The sequence below is a fragment of the Cheilinus undulatus genome, linkage group 4 (genome assembly GCF_018320785.1).
Source record: "Cheilinus undulatus linkage group 4, ASM1832078v1, whole genome shotgun sequence".
Lineage (NCBI taxonomy): Eukaryota > Metazoa > Chordata > Actinopteri > Labriformes > Labridae > Cheilinus > Cheilinus undulatus.
Window position 1 is genome coordinate 44,193,248 of NC_054868.1, and position 15,445 is coordinate 44,208,692.

Below are 15,445 nucleotides of genomic sequence, written 5' to 3' on the forward strand. Positions count from 1 at the left end.
TATGTGTTGTTTGTTTAAAACCTACCGCTGGTGCTCCATCGATCTCGTCAATAATGAGGCAGTTTGGCTTCTCGTTGGCTCCCAAAACTGACTTCATCTGTGTTGCAGTGTCGATGCGTTTCTGAAACACCTCTGCACTTCGATCATCACTGCAGAAACATCAACAAGTTGACTAGTAAAATTAATTTTTTGATTTACAGATGATGCCGAATTTGTTTGACTTTGGTTAGTCTAACCTGGCATTGATCTCCACAACATTGTACCCAGCATGCTTTGCTATAATATGGGCCAAGGTAGTTTTCCCCAAGCCAGGAGGACCGGACAACATCGCCACCTACATACAGAGAAAAGCCAGTCACATGTCATATATCATTTAGGGCTGATCAAACAGATGGTCCTTTATGTTTACCTTGAATTTGGGTCGTTTGTACTGGTCCAGCTCGGCCTCCAGCAGCTCCTCTGTCATTTCTATCTTGCTCTTGAAGCGATTTGGATTCTGATTGGTTTGATTGGGTTTGAATGAGTTCTGATTGGGAGCCTGTCTGTCAGAACGAACAGGACGGGACTTCCTCTCTCTCCCGAACACAACAGTGTCCCAGAGTTTCAGCCACTTGAGCAGACAGCGGTTAGTGAACTGAAAAACACAGACATACACAGCAGGCTTCAGCACAGGAGACTGATGTAGACCAGTTTGGTATAAATGCCACATTCACATGATCACTGTTTACAAACACAAAGATGGTCTGCTCTGAGTATGAATGTACACATGGAATATCTAGTGTAAAGCTGCACAGAGAAATTTAAATACATCTCACATCATCACTGAGCAGCTCAGTGTAGTGTCGAGGGGAGAATCTGTCCACCCAGAGTCTGGATTTTCGACCCTCTGTGTCCTCAGGATCTTCGTTCTCTTCATCTTCTCTGCTCTCAGGCTCAACAATCACATCATTCACACTGCTGTAAGAAGACACAAAGCAGGATATAAAATTAAAAACTTGTCATGATCAAACTTTTCATGTACTAGGGTGCATGTAAGAGACAGAGGGTGGGGAGTTACCTGGTTAGCAGGTCTGTAAGACGCTGAGATTCCTCTATTACCTGCTGGTGCCTCTGCATAAAGAAAAAAAGAAACAAAATTTCACACGTTGAAATTTTCTGCAGCCTCAAAGATCCCTCGTGCACATACAGTTCCCTACACATTTACATTTATGATAAGAGTACATTACTACTGTCAAGGTTGCCCATAAGAGGGGATAAAGGGGCGAGCTTTCTGGGTTCCAGCCAAAATGGGGGTCCATGGAGGTCAGCAAAATCATGGTCAATTCTAAAGTTAAGCTGTGATGACCACAATTATTTTTAACCTGAATAATAACCACTCTTATCAAAGCAACAAAACATGAATTTCATTTATTTATGCTGAAGGAAAATATAGCCTTTTTTGTTAAATTTAAATCCCTTTTATAAAAACAGAATTTCCTTTTTATTAGTGATTTTTATTAGTGTTAACAATGTGGCAGAGACAGAAAATTGGTTAAAAGTGGCAAAAATTGTTGAAAAGTGTTAAAAAAAAGAGGCAAAAGTGGGTAATGGTGGCAAAAATTGGCTCCAAGTGGTAAAGTGGGTTAAAAGTAGAAAAAAATGTAGCATAAATGGGAGAATGGGCTCATAGTGACCAAAAAAATGGGCTGAAAAGTGACAAGAAATGGACAGAAAGAAATAAAATTGGGCAAAAAGTGGCAAAATGGTGGCTTAAGTGGACTAAAAATTGCAAACAGATGTTGCAGATATGGCAAAAAAGGGATAAAAAGTTGCAGAAATGGGTGGAAAAGGACATAAGGGATAAAGGTGGCAAAAAGGTTGACAAAAGTGGTTAAAATGGGAAAAAGAGGCAAAAAAACTTGTTAAAAATGGCAAAATGCTGGCTAAAGTACGCAAAAGTTGCAAAAAAATGTTGCCGAGGCAAAAAAGTGGTTAAAAAGTGACAGAAATGGTTGAACATAGTCAAAAAAAGAATGAAAGAGGCAAATAATTTGTGAAAAGCAACAGTAAATGGCAAAAGTAGACAAAAAGGTGGCACAGCAGCTTATAATGCCATTTCTTCATTTTTACGTATAATTATCAAAGTAGTCACTACCTGCATCTTGTATTAAAAAGCACAAGTTTTAATCTCAGCGCCATGGTCAATCATTTCCCCTTCCCTCAAGCTCAACCCAGGCCGGACCCAAGAGGAGGGCCAGAGATCCTGGCCTGACCTGGTTCTGGGCTAGGGGCCATGTCAGAGAATCTAACATTTACCCTAAAGGTCTGATACTAAAACTGCCACGATAAAGAAAGTAAGATGGGATGGAAAAATCTGAATTTGTTTATGAGTATATTCGAGCATCTGAGCTTCAAACACTAATCCTTGTCCTTCTAGTGTTTGTGTCATTAGATCAGAACATCCCTTTCTTTAAGTGAAAAATGTAGAATTATCACTGTGAGTTACAGTCTTCTGTCATTTAAATATATAAGCATTACTGCAGCTACACTCATCCTTATATAAAAGGCTTGTTCTCCTCTGTAATCGTGATCAAATGTTTGGACTGAGAGAAAGTGTTTTAGCTGATTGTACTGATATGTGATTACTGTGTGGTTATGTGAGGACACTTTGCAGATTAAACACAAACAGCAGCTTGGCCACTCACCCTGTCTGCCTCCTGTTCTCTCAACACACCTATAGGCACCGCCAGCAGCCCCAGTGAACCCTGGGAGTTTGGTACAATTCTGGATTCCACCACCTGAAACCACACACAGATTAATGCGGAGATAATACAGAAATATAACACACACAGACACTGAGGGTCTGCAGCCTGAATGTGGAACATTCAGCATCCCAGATGAATCACAGCATAGGCAGTTTAACCTTTGTCCCCGTGTCTTCTCTCTGTCTGAGGTAGACTCGACTCCCAGAGGAGTCTGTCACAGTGATGAACTCTCCCTCTAAAGGAGGTCGTCTCAGAACGTGCAGCGAGGCTGGAGCCGCTGTGGGAGGTCGTGCAGGAGTCTCTGGGATTGAAGCCAAACCGCTGATATCCAACAGAGCCGAGGTAGACCTAAAAACACATTCAGAAAGATCTGATCTCTATCAACTGTTGTACTGAGTCTCAAATACTGCATCACTTCCTGTTAAAGATATACCATTAATCCTAAAATGAATACCAGTAATCAGTTTTCAGCAAGGGCCCTTATTGTGGCACACTCCAGCTTAGATTTAAAATCATTACAGACCAAGATGAAGATCAGTTTTCTCTCACTAAACCTCAGACCCCATGTGACAGATATATCATGACTGTCAGCTCACGCTGTGTTTACCACACAGTCTCTGGTACCTGATGGCGTCAGAGGGTTCGTAATGCTCTGGAGAGGACGGCGGTGTGATGTCATCTCGCTGTGACGAGTGTTTGCTCTCTTTGGCTGGGTTGAAGAGCCGTTTGACCACTCCCGCTTCCTGTTTCTGCCGCTTTGCCTTTGGCGCTGTGAGGAGGAGGACAAGGTCACATCAAAGATATAAACCAACAAGAAACAAAACAAACAAAAACAGCTGCAAAGACAGTTTACTCACTGGTGGGTTGATCATCCAGTAGATGCTCTATGTCAGAAATGTCCTGCTGCTGGCGTTTTCCCAACCTGGAGGATTCTTCTGATTAATTCAAACAAAGGAATAGACATTTAAGTAATGTTTAAGTAATAAAGACGTACAGATATAAAATTAATGCTTGAGTAATAACTTACTTGCTCAATCAACAAAATATGGCCAAAATATTTTTGATAATAACTGTGCCTCTAGAAGCCGTTATAAGTTCAGCTCTTGATTTTTGTGTTTCAGTCCTTTTGGGTTTGACAACATATCCAGTAATTTGCACATGAGTGTCTGGACATTTATTTTTTACCTGTTTAGTTGTGTTTCAGGAGGTCGGGAAGAGGGCCTAAAAATGTTGATATTTTCTGTTGACCATCATGACCATAGTTACTGGCATTGTTTCATGTTTGTTGTAGCTTTTACAGTTAATCTTTTGTCATTCTTTTCCAGTCAATGAACCATCAAAACGTAGGCTTATCTGGAATTTCATATGGTCTTTTTGTGTGTGAACAAGTAAGATATAAGCCAGCCTTGGCTCTCAGCGAAGATTTTCAGTCTTTCAGTTGCTAAAGTTTCTCTTCTCAGAAACTGTGCGAAACCTTCACTTGGTCCAGCTTCTCATGCATAGACCTTTTGCTATTCTGGTTAATAAACCCCTGTTCATAAACTTTTTAGTCATTTCAACCATACACAGTTATGACACAGTAAGATAACTGACATTATATAATCTTTATTCTGGTAAAAGTCAAATGATATTAGCACCTGTATTGATTACACAAGGACAAGAAAAGAAGTTCTAGGAAACCTAATACCTACTTGTTTTTTATTTCAAAAGATAAAGTCAAAATCCAGCACACAGTCTTGATTGCTCAAATACAGTAGCAATGCTTATGCGATCTAGACAGTGTCTTCAGTTGCCCCCCAAAATATGATGTTTAATATAAAAATGCTTCTTCATTATGACCTCTTGCATCAGCTTTGAGTTAAAAATATGAAGTTTTTCTACATTTTTTAATATTATCAATTGTTAGAATGAATCGGAACAAGCTTTACTGGCTAAGTATGCTTACACAACAAGGAATCTGACTGGTTATTTTTGCTCTCAATGCACAGGAATTAAATATAAATATGATTTCATCCTTTAAATCCATAAGTTCTAAAAGTACCAAAGTAATTACATTTTCTGGGAACTCTTACAGCAAAAATCAACTTAATAAAAAAGTTGAAGATATCAGCATACAGGGTAATCGTGGTCTGTCTGTTGTAAATGAAAACATTAAGATGCCCAAAAATTACATTTACTGTCTATGGGTGAGGCCGCTGCTATTACAAGAGTATTCCTGCACACTGCCTGACTTGCAATTTGCGATTGGACTCTTTTTAAAGACATATTGCCTTCCTACACACCTGTCTTGTGAAACAGCAATTTTCCATTTTGAGCTATTATTATCCACAGAAAAGAGGGTAATATAAATCTCACTCCTAGGATCAAATGTACAGTATATTGAATAAATACCTGTGGCATTGCTCTATTACAAGGATTATAATGCTTATTTGTTGTCAGTATTTTCCAAAAGACTTTGAAAAACATCAAGGATTTGTATGCAAGCATGGCTTTATAAAATATTTGGCTTTTAGAGTATTTGAAGGTCATGACAGAAAAGGCTGCTCCTGAAATATGATTGCAAGATTGAATAATAACAAATACAGCCAGACGTGGAAAACATTCATGGTCTATACTAGGAACTAAACAGGACTAAGAGAGGACAGGAGTTGAGATACATGCTTTGCTAAAAATGTAAATGAACAATAATGCAAATTCATCTTATTTGGGATGTTACTTTGACAGGTGAAACACATCTGGTACGTATCAGTATGTGTATGCATGCGTGTATGTTGGTATGAATATGGCTTTATGTATGAATTGAATTGGGGGGTACGTGTGAAAATTATTTTGTAGGTATGTGTACACAGTTCTCTATGGACACCTAAATAGAGGAACTGTCTTCAGGGTTTTATGTCTGTTTTTGTTTTGTTCTCCTTTTTATGTGTGTATGTTGAATGTGATACATGGTGCAAAACGATGTTTTGTGATACAGCTATTCAAAACGTTTAAGATATTTGTGTAATTTACGGATATAAATACTCATACAGTGTGAAAGTGTAAAATCTAATTTGTTTTCCTCTGATATTTGGTGTCAGCTCTACATTTTGTCATGCTCTCGTTACTAGAAACCCGCTGTCTTGCTGTCATTTTAACGTAATTAACGATATTTGAGACCAGAGCTGCGATGGCACAAGTAATACGGATAGTTTCTTTCACATATCGATATTTTATAAACATGCAGAAATGTTTCTGTGAAGTTGTCTTTTGTCAGACACTTACTCTCCATATCAGCCAAAGCTTCCAGCTCGTCGGCGAACCGATCCTCGAAGTCATCCTCAACCTCGAACAACTCGTCATATTCGTCCATAATAACTCTAGCAGATGTAAAACAAAACCAGGGTGTCGCTTAGGAGTTTGGCTGACTGAAAAACACGCTTAATGACTTCTATCATAAATATTCCTTCTAATGCTTCGGCAGCGACGTTGACGAAGCAGATTTCCCGGTAAAATTTTGTTATTGTGTATTACTTCCGGGTTATGAAAGCCTTTCGTAATCTGATTGGTTGGAGAAGCTAGTACTCATTCTCCCATCATGCACCACGGCTGAAACCCGTTAAAATGTTTGGCCGGAGGATGTCGCTCGAGGAAGGATTATTTCTTACTGTTAAAGGTATGTATTGATTTAATTGTTTAACTTTAAGCTTACTATGTTCACAAAACTTAAGTGGAAACGTAAGTTCATGCTGGTATGTACGGTTTTACCATTTACGGTCTTCATATAACACGATAGATATTGCTTTGCTATCTCATTAACAGTCAGAGTTATTCTGATGACCACCCATCCTTTTTTGCACTAAAACACTTTTTTTTCTACCCAGTCCACGTCATATACCCATGTTAATTTTTTATTTATATATTTAGATTTTTATTTTATTGCACTACAAACTCTTTATCTACTCAGTATTGGTCCATTTCACATTGCTCTGTTTTTATATGTATTTATAGTTAAAATCATTCTCTTTGCACTTCAGCGTTTATTGGCTTTCAATTTATCACTGTAATTGTACAGCTTAGTTCATATTTTAAATGTCGTTACTGTCAATATCTGAAGCTATATTTCTAACCGCCTGTTTATAGTGTTAATTTTTGTTTACAGACATACTGTACTGCATCTATGTATTGTTTACAAAATATATTTTCTCTTTGTATATTTATATGTGCAATTAGCTATATACATATGTTTTTCGTTTTTGTTAGACTTTTGTTCTTTGATTTTTATGCTGCTGATCCAGGTGCCTTGAATTGAAACATTTTGATATAGTGAGTTTTAAAATGGTATTATTGTTATAGTAGTTATCTTAATAAATGATTGTATCCAAAAAAAAACAAAAAAAAAACAGTGCAAGCATAGGTAAAAGTTTCTTAAGTTGTTGTTCAGTCAAAGTAACCATGCATGGTTGTAAAAATTTCCAAGACATGCTAAGGCTCTCCTCAAGGCACATCAGTGTGCCTCACCAACGCCACATAAGAAACGCTGATGTATACCATATACTTGAGCAGGCCTGAGCAAAGCAGTTACTAAAAAACCAAAACATGGGCCCTTGTAGCTCAGTGGTAGAATCTTTGATTCTTCCCACTGCTGCGTCAGCTGAGAGTGAATGTGTTTAAATGGGATCAGTTACATTTGATGGACACTTCACGTGGCAGCCACTTTAATTTGTGAATGTTGTGTAGATGAGTTATGGTGACTTGTAGTGTAGAATGACTCTGAGTTGTCAGAAGACAGGAAAAGTCATATACAAGTTTGAGTTAGTTTACTATAACATTAACTGACTCATTAAATGCTGAGTTTTTGCTTGCTTTCCTTCATTTTCTATAACACATAGACTCATCCTCGGCACTGACAATGTGTTCTCTGTGTGTTAGTTTGAGAGATTGATGATGATTATGTGTGTGACGTCAGGGTGCCTCTATCACCACCATCTGCTCCTCACAGCAGACAAACACTGAGCAGCAGTTTGTGTGTGACACTGAGGTAATTTCACATAAGGGAGCAGGAAAGCAAACTCAGCCAATGGTCTTCATGTCCTCATCTTGGACTTCTTGTCCTAACATGTTGTTGCTCAAAGAAACATCGCCTAACCATGTTGTATGTCTGTATAAGTAGATTTAAATCAAAGGAGTGCCCCTTATCATGTTAACCATGTGCTATTCTCAATATTATGATCTATTAAACACTCATTAGGCTGTGTCTGCATGTTTGCAGTTTTTGAAGCATAGAGCTCTTACACTTTGACATGCTTTTTTCTATATCTAGTCTGTATTGAAGTTTTTAGCTTCTATTTATTTTCCATTTAAAAGAAAATTAAAACACAATATAAATACACATATAGCACACCACTCATATCAGTGGGATGCAGACACGTTTGATAATAATCAAAATAACTTTGTCTTTATGGGGTTTCAGTTGTGTTTACGGAGGGCCTCAGACTGCTCATTTACCCCATTTCTTTTTCAAATCTGATCACTGAATATTAAAGATATGTGAGTTTTTGCCTGACAGATCTCATCAGCAATTTCCAGGAGAAATGGAGGATTCCCTTTGCACCATTTCCAGGTGATTGCTTTCTTGACCGACCAAATATCAGCGCTCACATTGAACACCATTCATTGTCAGAAACTAGATAAATAACACTGTACATTTTTGTGTGTTTGGAGACTGAAGACATTGATTATTGAAGTATCGACAGTAGAATTTCTCCCATTCTTGCTTCATCATACATCATCATACATTTTTAATTGGAGACAGGTCCGTACCTCATGCAGACCCTTCTAGTAGCCACTATCTTTTACTATGAAGCCATGCTCTAGCAACTCGTGCAGAATGTGGCTTGGCATTGTCTTGCTGAAACAATCACGGAAGTCCCTGAAAAATACCTCATCCAAACGGATGCATACGTTACTCCAAAGCCTGTATGTAACTCTCAGTATCAATGGTGCCTTCACAGATGTGTGAGTTAGCCATGCCATGAGTACTAATACACACCCACACCATCGAGGATGCTGGCTTTTGAGCTTTGCACTGATAACACTCTGGATGAAAATGTCCCTCTGTTTCAGAAAAAAAACCAATTTGCGAACTCATCAGATCACAGGACATGTTTCCACTTTAGGTCAGTCTATCTCAGATGAGCTGAGCAGTACTTCCTGTGTCTGAAGGATCAAAGGTCACAGACCTTCAATGTTGGTTTTCAGCCTTGCCCCCTTACATGCAGAGACTTCTCCAGGCTGTAGATGGTGAAATCTCTAAAGTCCTTGCAGTTGCACATTGAGGGATATTGTCCCATAAAGTGTTGGACTTTTTGCACATGCTCTCTTTCACAGAGTGGAGAACCAAACCCCACTGTGGGTGCCTTGAACCTTCCAGGGGTGCTTCTTTTACACCCAGTCATGGTGTAATCACCTGTTACCAATCAACCTACTTACCTGTAGAATGTTCCAGGTGTTTTTGACCCTTTTGTCATTTCTTGCTCATGTCCCAACTTTTTCGGAACACGTTGCTGACTTTGAATTCAGAATGTGTGCATACTTCCTAAAAGTGTTTATCAGTTATCAGTCTATGCTATTAGTAATTAAAAATATATATTGAAAAGGATTTTTACTCAAATTTGACACAACTTTCCAACTTTTCTGGAATTGGTGTTTATCCCTGAAAGGCCCTCCTCGAGACAGCATTGCAAATTAGTCCAGACTATAAATGCTGTAGTGTGTGGGCAACAGTTTACTTGCTCAATACGTGTCCCTTCACAAATAAGCAAACATTAAATGAGTAAACTATAGAGGACAATATTGACAATCAAAGGTTTGGTGTCAGTTTGTTTGATGACATAAAAACAGATCTATGTTAAAATAAACTGGTGCTTTTGTCAGGTATTTGCTGCTTGTTGGAGGAAACATTAGTAATAGAGGGTAGAAATCCCCTAAAAGTTACTGAGTGAAACCGTGAAAAGTTAATCAACCTGTTGTTGCTTCCTCTCAGCGTCCGTGGCACTTACCAGCAGATGTTTGTGTGTTTAGACGCTAATGATTATAAACTTGTCATTGCCAATGATTGACCATCAGCGTGTGCTGGTGTGTGTGTGCATCGTGGACTCCGGCCCACTGGAGCATCTGCTGTACTCCACTTGTCAACCACACCACACACTCCATTATCCCCTAGCAGAGAGTGTGTGTCAGCGCTGCAGGTGCCACATTAAGGTGATGTGTTTAATCATCAATTCAGCCGGGGGACGGCCCTCTTCACACGTACAGCAAACACTCCGACTCAGGCTGGTAACTGCTGGAAGATCAGTCGAGGAGGAACTTTTACGAAGGGCTGGAGTTTGTGTTTCAGTGTGTGTGTGTCTGTGTTAGTGAGACGTTTGGTTTTGTGTTTGAAGGGAGGATAAGTTTTTATCAGACTAGGTGATAGTTTCTGAGTTTTAGTGAATGTGATGTGCTCTTCTTGGTGTTTCTTGTGTTTAAATAGAGGCTCTTCTTTGACAGATTATATGAAAAGGTTAATAGAATTAACAGAAACAGTGTAAAAATTGGATAAATCTAGCTTATTTGTGTCTATGTGGGTGAATTTGTGTGTTTTAAGTGTGTATTTGCGTTACTCTGGACACTGAGGATGACCAACTCCACCATCAACTTCTACGCCCTGCCTCAGTCCTTCAGCATCTCTGACATTATTGTCATAGCAACCTACTTTCTTCTCAACCTCGCTGTGGGGATCTGGGTGAGAGTCGGAGTTGAAAATGTGTGTGACTGTAAAGTTTATGTCAATGTCTGGATAACTGTTTGCTCTGTCAGTCATCATGCAGGGTGAGCAGAAATACTCTGAGCGGATACTTCCTGGCTGGACGGGACATGGCCTGGTGGCCGGTGAGTTGATCTATACAGATTTATTTATTTATTTGGTGATTATTTATGAATAAGGCAACAAGCTGGAGGAAGGAATTTAAAGTGATGATTTTTTTTCCTTATCTGCAATTATCTGATACTAAGAGTGACTCCAAATAGTGGAATATTTGGGATTAAAGGGGAGAGCTTTCTGGGTCCCAGCCAAACTGGGGGCCAAACTCATGGTCCACTGTAAAGTTAAGCTGTCATAACCATATTTTATTTTTAACTCAAATAATAATATCCACTGTTATCAAAGCAAAAAACATGAATTTCATTAAATAAACCCCTTTAATTGAAACAAAATCACCTTTTGTAATGTTAACAATGTGGATAGAACCAACAATTTTGTAGAAATTATAACCATCGCCTAAAACAAAGTTTTTAAAATCAGACCCTCTGAAGATGAACGATTCCTTGAGAATAAAAAGTTAATCTTGACTGCAGCTGTGAGATTGCCACTCTGTTCATTTTCAATGTCCAGCATTGATTTGGTTTTTGTCTTGATTGAGGGGACAGCAGAAACACCTATCTCACACTGGTAGGATGTTGCAAAAAGGAGCAGTGTGGCCAGGGCTCTCCTGCCTAGCAGTGGATACTCCTTTTTCACCCCAATCCAAAATGCGGACCATGCCTTGGACTTGAACCGCAACCGCATCATTTAATATGGGGTGACATCAATGAACTGCGCCTCTTCTGCAGTGCTTAAGCCACTAGCTGGTGTTGCTTAGCCTTGACTTGCCACGCCCCTCTTGTCATGACAACATGCCACCTGGCTGGACCCACAGCCCACTTTGGGAACCTCTGATTTAGGCTATGATGTGCACAACTGAGACAACTTTTTTTTGGAAAGGTAGTGAATAATTGAATTTGTGGAAAAAAAGACAAAAAATGCATGATAAGTTGCAAGAATAGATTGAAATATAAAAAAGTAGCATAAATGGGTTAAAAATGGACAAAAAGTGGTAAAAAAGAGGCAAAAGAATTGGTGAAAAGTGGCCAAATTAGTTAAAAGTTCCAAAAATGGTCAAGTCAAAAAGTGGCATAACTGGGGAAAATGGGCTCAAAGTGACAAAAAAATGATAAAAAAAAGTTGCAAGAAATGGGCCGAGAGAGGCAAAATGGGCAAAAAGCATCAAAGAGTGGGTTAAATACAGCCAAAATGGTCAAAAGTAGCATAAAGCAGCTAAAATAGGCAAAAAGTGGTTAAAAAAGTGACAGAGATGGATGAAAAGGTAAAAACTGTATAAAAGTGGCATAAAAGTTAACAAAATTGGCTAAAAGAATGGGTGAAAAGTGTTAGAAAACAACAAAAATGGGCAAAAAAATGGCAAAAGTCAGCCAAAAAAGGCAAAAAGTTACAAAGACGTTGCAGAAATTGGAAAAAGGGTTAAAAGTATCGTATCAAACTTTTAACTAGTGAAGGGGTCAAATACTCTCTGAATGCACTGTGACTCATACATATCTGTGTTCATCTGCACACCACACTCAGGCTGGTACACTTAAGCCTTTATTTTTTCCCAGAATAATTAACATTGTTGTACGAGTGTTCCTGAATAAAATACTTATTGCTTCCCCGCTGTGCACAGATTGGAGCATCTCTCTTTGCCAGCTCAGAGGGCTCAGGGTTGTTTATCGGCCTGGCTGGGACCGGAGCTGCTGGAGGCATTGCTGTCACCGGCTTTGAATGGAATGTGAGCAGACACAGAAACACACATCCATCAACATCAGAGATTCAACAAAACATTAAGAGACCCGATCTGATGACCCATTAATGTTCAGTAAACACAGCGTAGAGTGGAATGAAGCTGAGCTAGTCGACTAATCTATGTTTCTTTTGTTGTGAGCTGTATTTATGGGGCTGGCTGAATAAACACAAGAAAAAAAGACAGCTACAGTAAATCATTCCTGACAACTGACATTAGTGTGACAAAGTTGTTTTTTTCAAATTATGGCTTTGAACTGGGTAACAGCAGTTACAGGCTTTCTGCTGCAGGTGGTAGCATTAGCACATCTTTAACTCCATCCATCTGTATTAAATGGGGCATAACAGTACACATGCTCGCACATGAGCCTGAGGGGAAACTAAGGAGATAAAACTTTGACCTCAGTTATTTAGGAAACTTACTGTCTCACCTCTTTGTGCTTTCTTTTCCTCTTTCTCCCAGGCCACATATGTGCTGCTCGCCCTTGCCTGGGTTTTTGTGCCTGTCTACATTTCTTCAGGGGTTAGTTTGCACATGCTCACACAGAGTTAAGCGTCTGCTTGTTAAGGCTGGTTCTGCAGGTACATTTAGGTGCCAAGAGACATTCTCCTTATCACCATTCCCCGCCTTAAAAATTCCCCAACAGGGTGTTACAATACTCCTGTCTCACACACGCATGCAGTTGTCTTCTAGGAAACATAATTTATGTTATCAGCACATAATTACTATATTAAAATCAGGAAGTGTGAACAAATAAAAGTTCTTCACATTAGATGCTAATAAATACATCATACTGGACCTCTGGGACTGTCTGGAGCGTCTTGAGTTTGAACTTTCTGTGTAGCTCTTCATGTCTAAAATGCTGACGTGTTCATTCAGATTGTGACGATGCCGGAGTACCTGGGCCGTCGCTTTGGAGGAGAGAGGATCAGAACCTACCTGGCTGTGTTGTCTCTGCTGCTGTCTGTCTTCACAAAGATTTCAGTACGACTACATCGCAAGAACAACCAAAAAATCAATTCTACATAATCTCCTGTAAATCTGGTTCTATTGCTGGTATTGTTGACAGACGTGTTACGTTTCCATCACCAGACTGACTTGTACTCTGGAGCATTATTTGTCCAGGTGTGCCTCGGCTGGAACCTCTACCTGTCCACTGTCCTCATGCTTGTGGTGACAGCTCTCTACACTATCGCAGGTGCACAAACATCAACATAAACATATCACATAGTTTCCTCAGGGTTAATCAGTGTGCTTTTTATAAATAATGGAGTGGTATCATGAGATTAAAGATGCCCACCTTTTCTTTCAGGTGGTCTTGCTGCTGTGATCTACACCGACACTCTGCAGACGTTTGTCATGATCGTTGGGGCGATCATCCTAACAATCACTGGTTTGTATTATTTTATTAGGCTTGTCACAATACTGGAATTTTGATGACTCGTAAACAATAGCCGAGGCCAGAGGCATTATGTTTTCTCCATAAGTGTGCATGTGCAAGCCAGTTTTGTAAACGAAATATCTTGAGAACGCTTTGAGGGATTTTCTTAAAACTTTGCACGAATATCCACCCTGACTCAACACATATCTAATTTTTATTATAAAGGCCAAGGACATTACATGTCCATCCCTTGCTTATGGACATGATATCTGAAGGCTGCTCTGTTGAATTTTCTTCAAAAGGTTGCATAAATGTCCACTCTGACTCAAGAATGATTCCATTAAATATTAGAGGTCACAGGTAATAGCCAAGGCCATTAAGCCACGTGTCCATTCCTGCTTGTAAACAGGATTTCACAAGATCACTTTGAGGGATTTTCTGCAAACTTTGCATAAATGTCCATTCTGACTCAAGGATGAACTGATTCAATGCTGGGAGTCAAAGGTTGAGGTTACTGGGTCTCATTTTAACCCTTGCTTTGTAATATTCCTATTCCAATCCCATTTCATTTTCCTCACTGATGCAGCTTTACACCTTAGGGAAGCCTATTACCACAATACCTGTTCTGACATACCTGCCAACGCTCCTTCTTTTCCAGGGTTTCTCTAGTACTTTTGGCCTATCTCCCTCCTCCATTTTTGTCATTTTCCCAGGAAATTTGTAATTTTCATGGCTCTACTATGAAAAGGCTAACCTAACAGAGAATCAGTTTCCTTCACCTGATCACGTATGACTCATGCAACATACACACGGTCCACGGCAACATAAAATTTAAACCCCTCTGTCCCTGTGACCTGCCAACCCACAATCTGTATCAAAGGGTGAGCTATATGCATGAGCAGACAGATGCATTATCTCATCACCTCTCTGCATTATCTTAATACTAGTTCATGCTGTCCATGTATTATTCGGCGGTCTCCTGTCTTGGTTACAAAGAAGCTAAACCTACACCTGTGTGACTCAACATATAAGGGGGAACATATGTTGACTCACACAGGTGCAAAAATCCCCCCAAAAACACACATATTTTGAAACCTATATGTTGGCAGGTACATGCTCCCATACCATGTTGACAAACAAAGTTGCAGACACCAAATATGGGGTAGTTTCTTGTTTTAAATTGCAATAGAGTGCATGCAAACTTTCCCACTCCAGAAAATGTCACTGTATAAAATGCATTGCCAAGTTTTTGGTACTGAAAGTTGTCAATGTATTGGTGCAATTTGGACAATTAGCTATGGTTTAAGATATGCCTTAATATCTGTTTGTTATTTTTGGCTGAACAGAGATTGTATCATTTTGAAACATCCAAAAATGTCAGCTATTTTTTTAAACCTCATATTACAGCACAATAAAATAGCATAACAATAGTTATTGGAAGGCGTGTACCTGTGGTTTCTGTTCACAGCCTTCAACAAGATTGGCGGCTATGGCAACCTGGAGCAAGTGTACAGCATGGCGGTTCCCAAAAAGATCATCCCCAACAGCACCTGCCACCTGCCTCGTGAGGACGCCATGCACCTGTTCCGAGACGCCGTCACCGGAGACCTGCCCTGGCCTGGAATGACTCTGGGGTTAACCATACTGGCCACGTGGTACTGGTGCTCTGACCAGGTACATTTATACAA

General features: G+C 39.5%; 2 protein-coding genes across 2 annotated transcripts in view; one reads left to right on the plus strand and one right to left on the minus strand.

Annotated features, from left to right (window-relative positions):
- chtf18 (CTF18, chromosome transmission fidelity factor 18 homolog (S. cerevisiae)) overlaps nucleotides 1-6,241 on the minus strand; it is a 25,164-nt gene extending 18,923 nt beyond the window's left edge. The window contains exons 1-10 of the mRNA XM_041784168.1: nucleotides 6,006-6,241; nucleotides 3,602-3,679; nucleotides 3,369-3,513; nucleotides 2,903-3,092; nucleotides 2,685-2,777; nucleotides 1,058-1,110; nucleotides 816-957; nucleotides 410-634; nucleotides 237-334; nucleotides 26-149 (exon numbers count right to left, since the gene is read on the minus strand). Of these exons, the coding sequence (XP_041640102.1) occupies nucleotides 26-149; nucleotides 237-334; nucleotides 410-634; nucleotides 816-957; nucleotides 1,058-1,110; nucleotides 2,685-2,777; nucleotides 2,903-3,092; nucleotides 3,369-3,513; nucleotides 3,602-3,679; nucleotides 6,006-6,093 (1,236 nt within the window). The 5' untranslated portion in view covers nucleotides 6,094-6,241. The remainder of the gene's footprint in view (nucleotides 1-25; nucleotides 150-236; nucleotides 335-409; nucleotides 635-815; nucleotides 958-1,057; nucleotides 1,111-2,684; nucleotides 2,778-2,902; nucleotides 3,093-3,368; nucleotides 3,514-3,601; nucleotides 3,680-6,005) is intronic.
- A 4,339-nt stretch (nucleotides 6,242-10,580) lies between these two features.
- The window catches only part of slc5a10 (solute carrier family 5 member 10), a 39,312-nt gene continuing 34,447 nt past the window's right edge, over nucleotides 10,581-15,445 (plus strand). Inside the window, exons 1-7 of the mRNA XM_041785244.1 lie at nucleotides 10,581-10,652; nucleotides 12,260-12,364; nucleotides 12,839-12,898; nucleotides 13,256-13,360; nucleotides 13,469-13,574; nucleotides 13,689-13,769; nucleotides 15,226-15,431. Of these exons, the coding sequence (XP_041641178.1) occupies nucleotides 10,638-10,652; nucleotides 12,260-12,364; nucleotides 12,839-12,898; nucleotides 13,256-13,360; nucleotides 13,469-13,574; nucleotides 13,689-13,769; nucleotides 15,226-15,431 (678 nt within the window). The 5' untranslated portion in view covers nucleotides 10,581-10,637. The remainder of the gene's footprint in view (nucleotides 10,653-12,259; nucleotides 12,365-12,838; nucleotides 12,899-13,255; nucleotides 13,361-13,468; nucleotides 13,575-13,688; nucleotides 13,770-15,225; nucleotides 15,432-15,445) is intronic.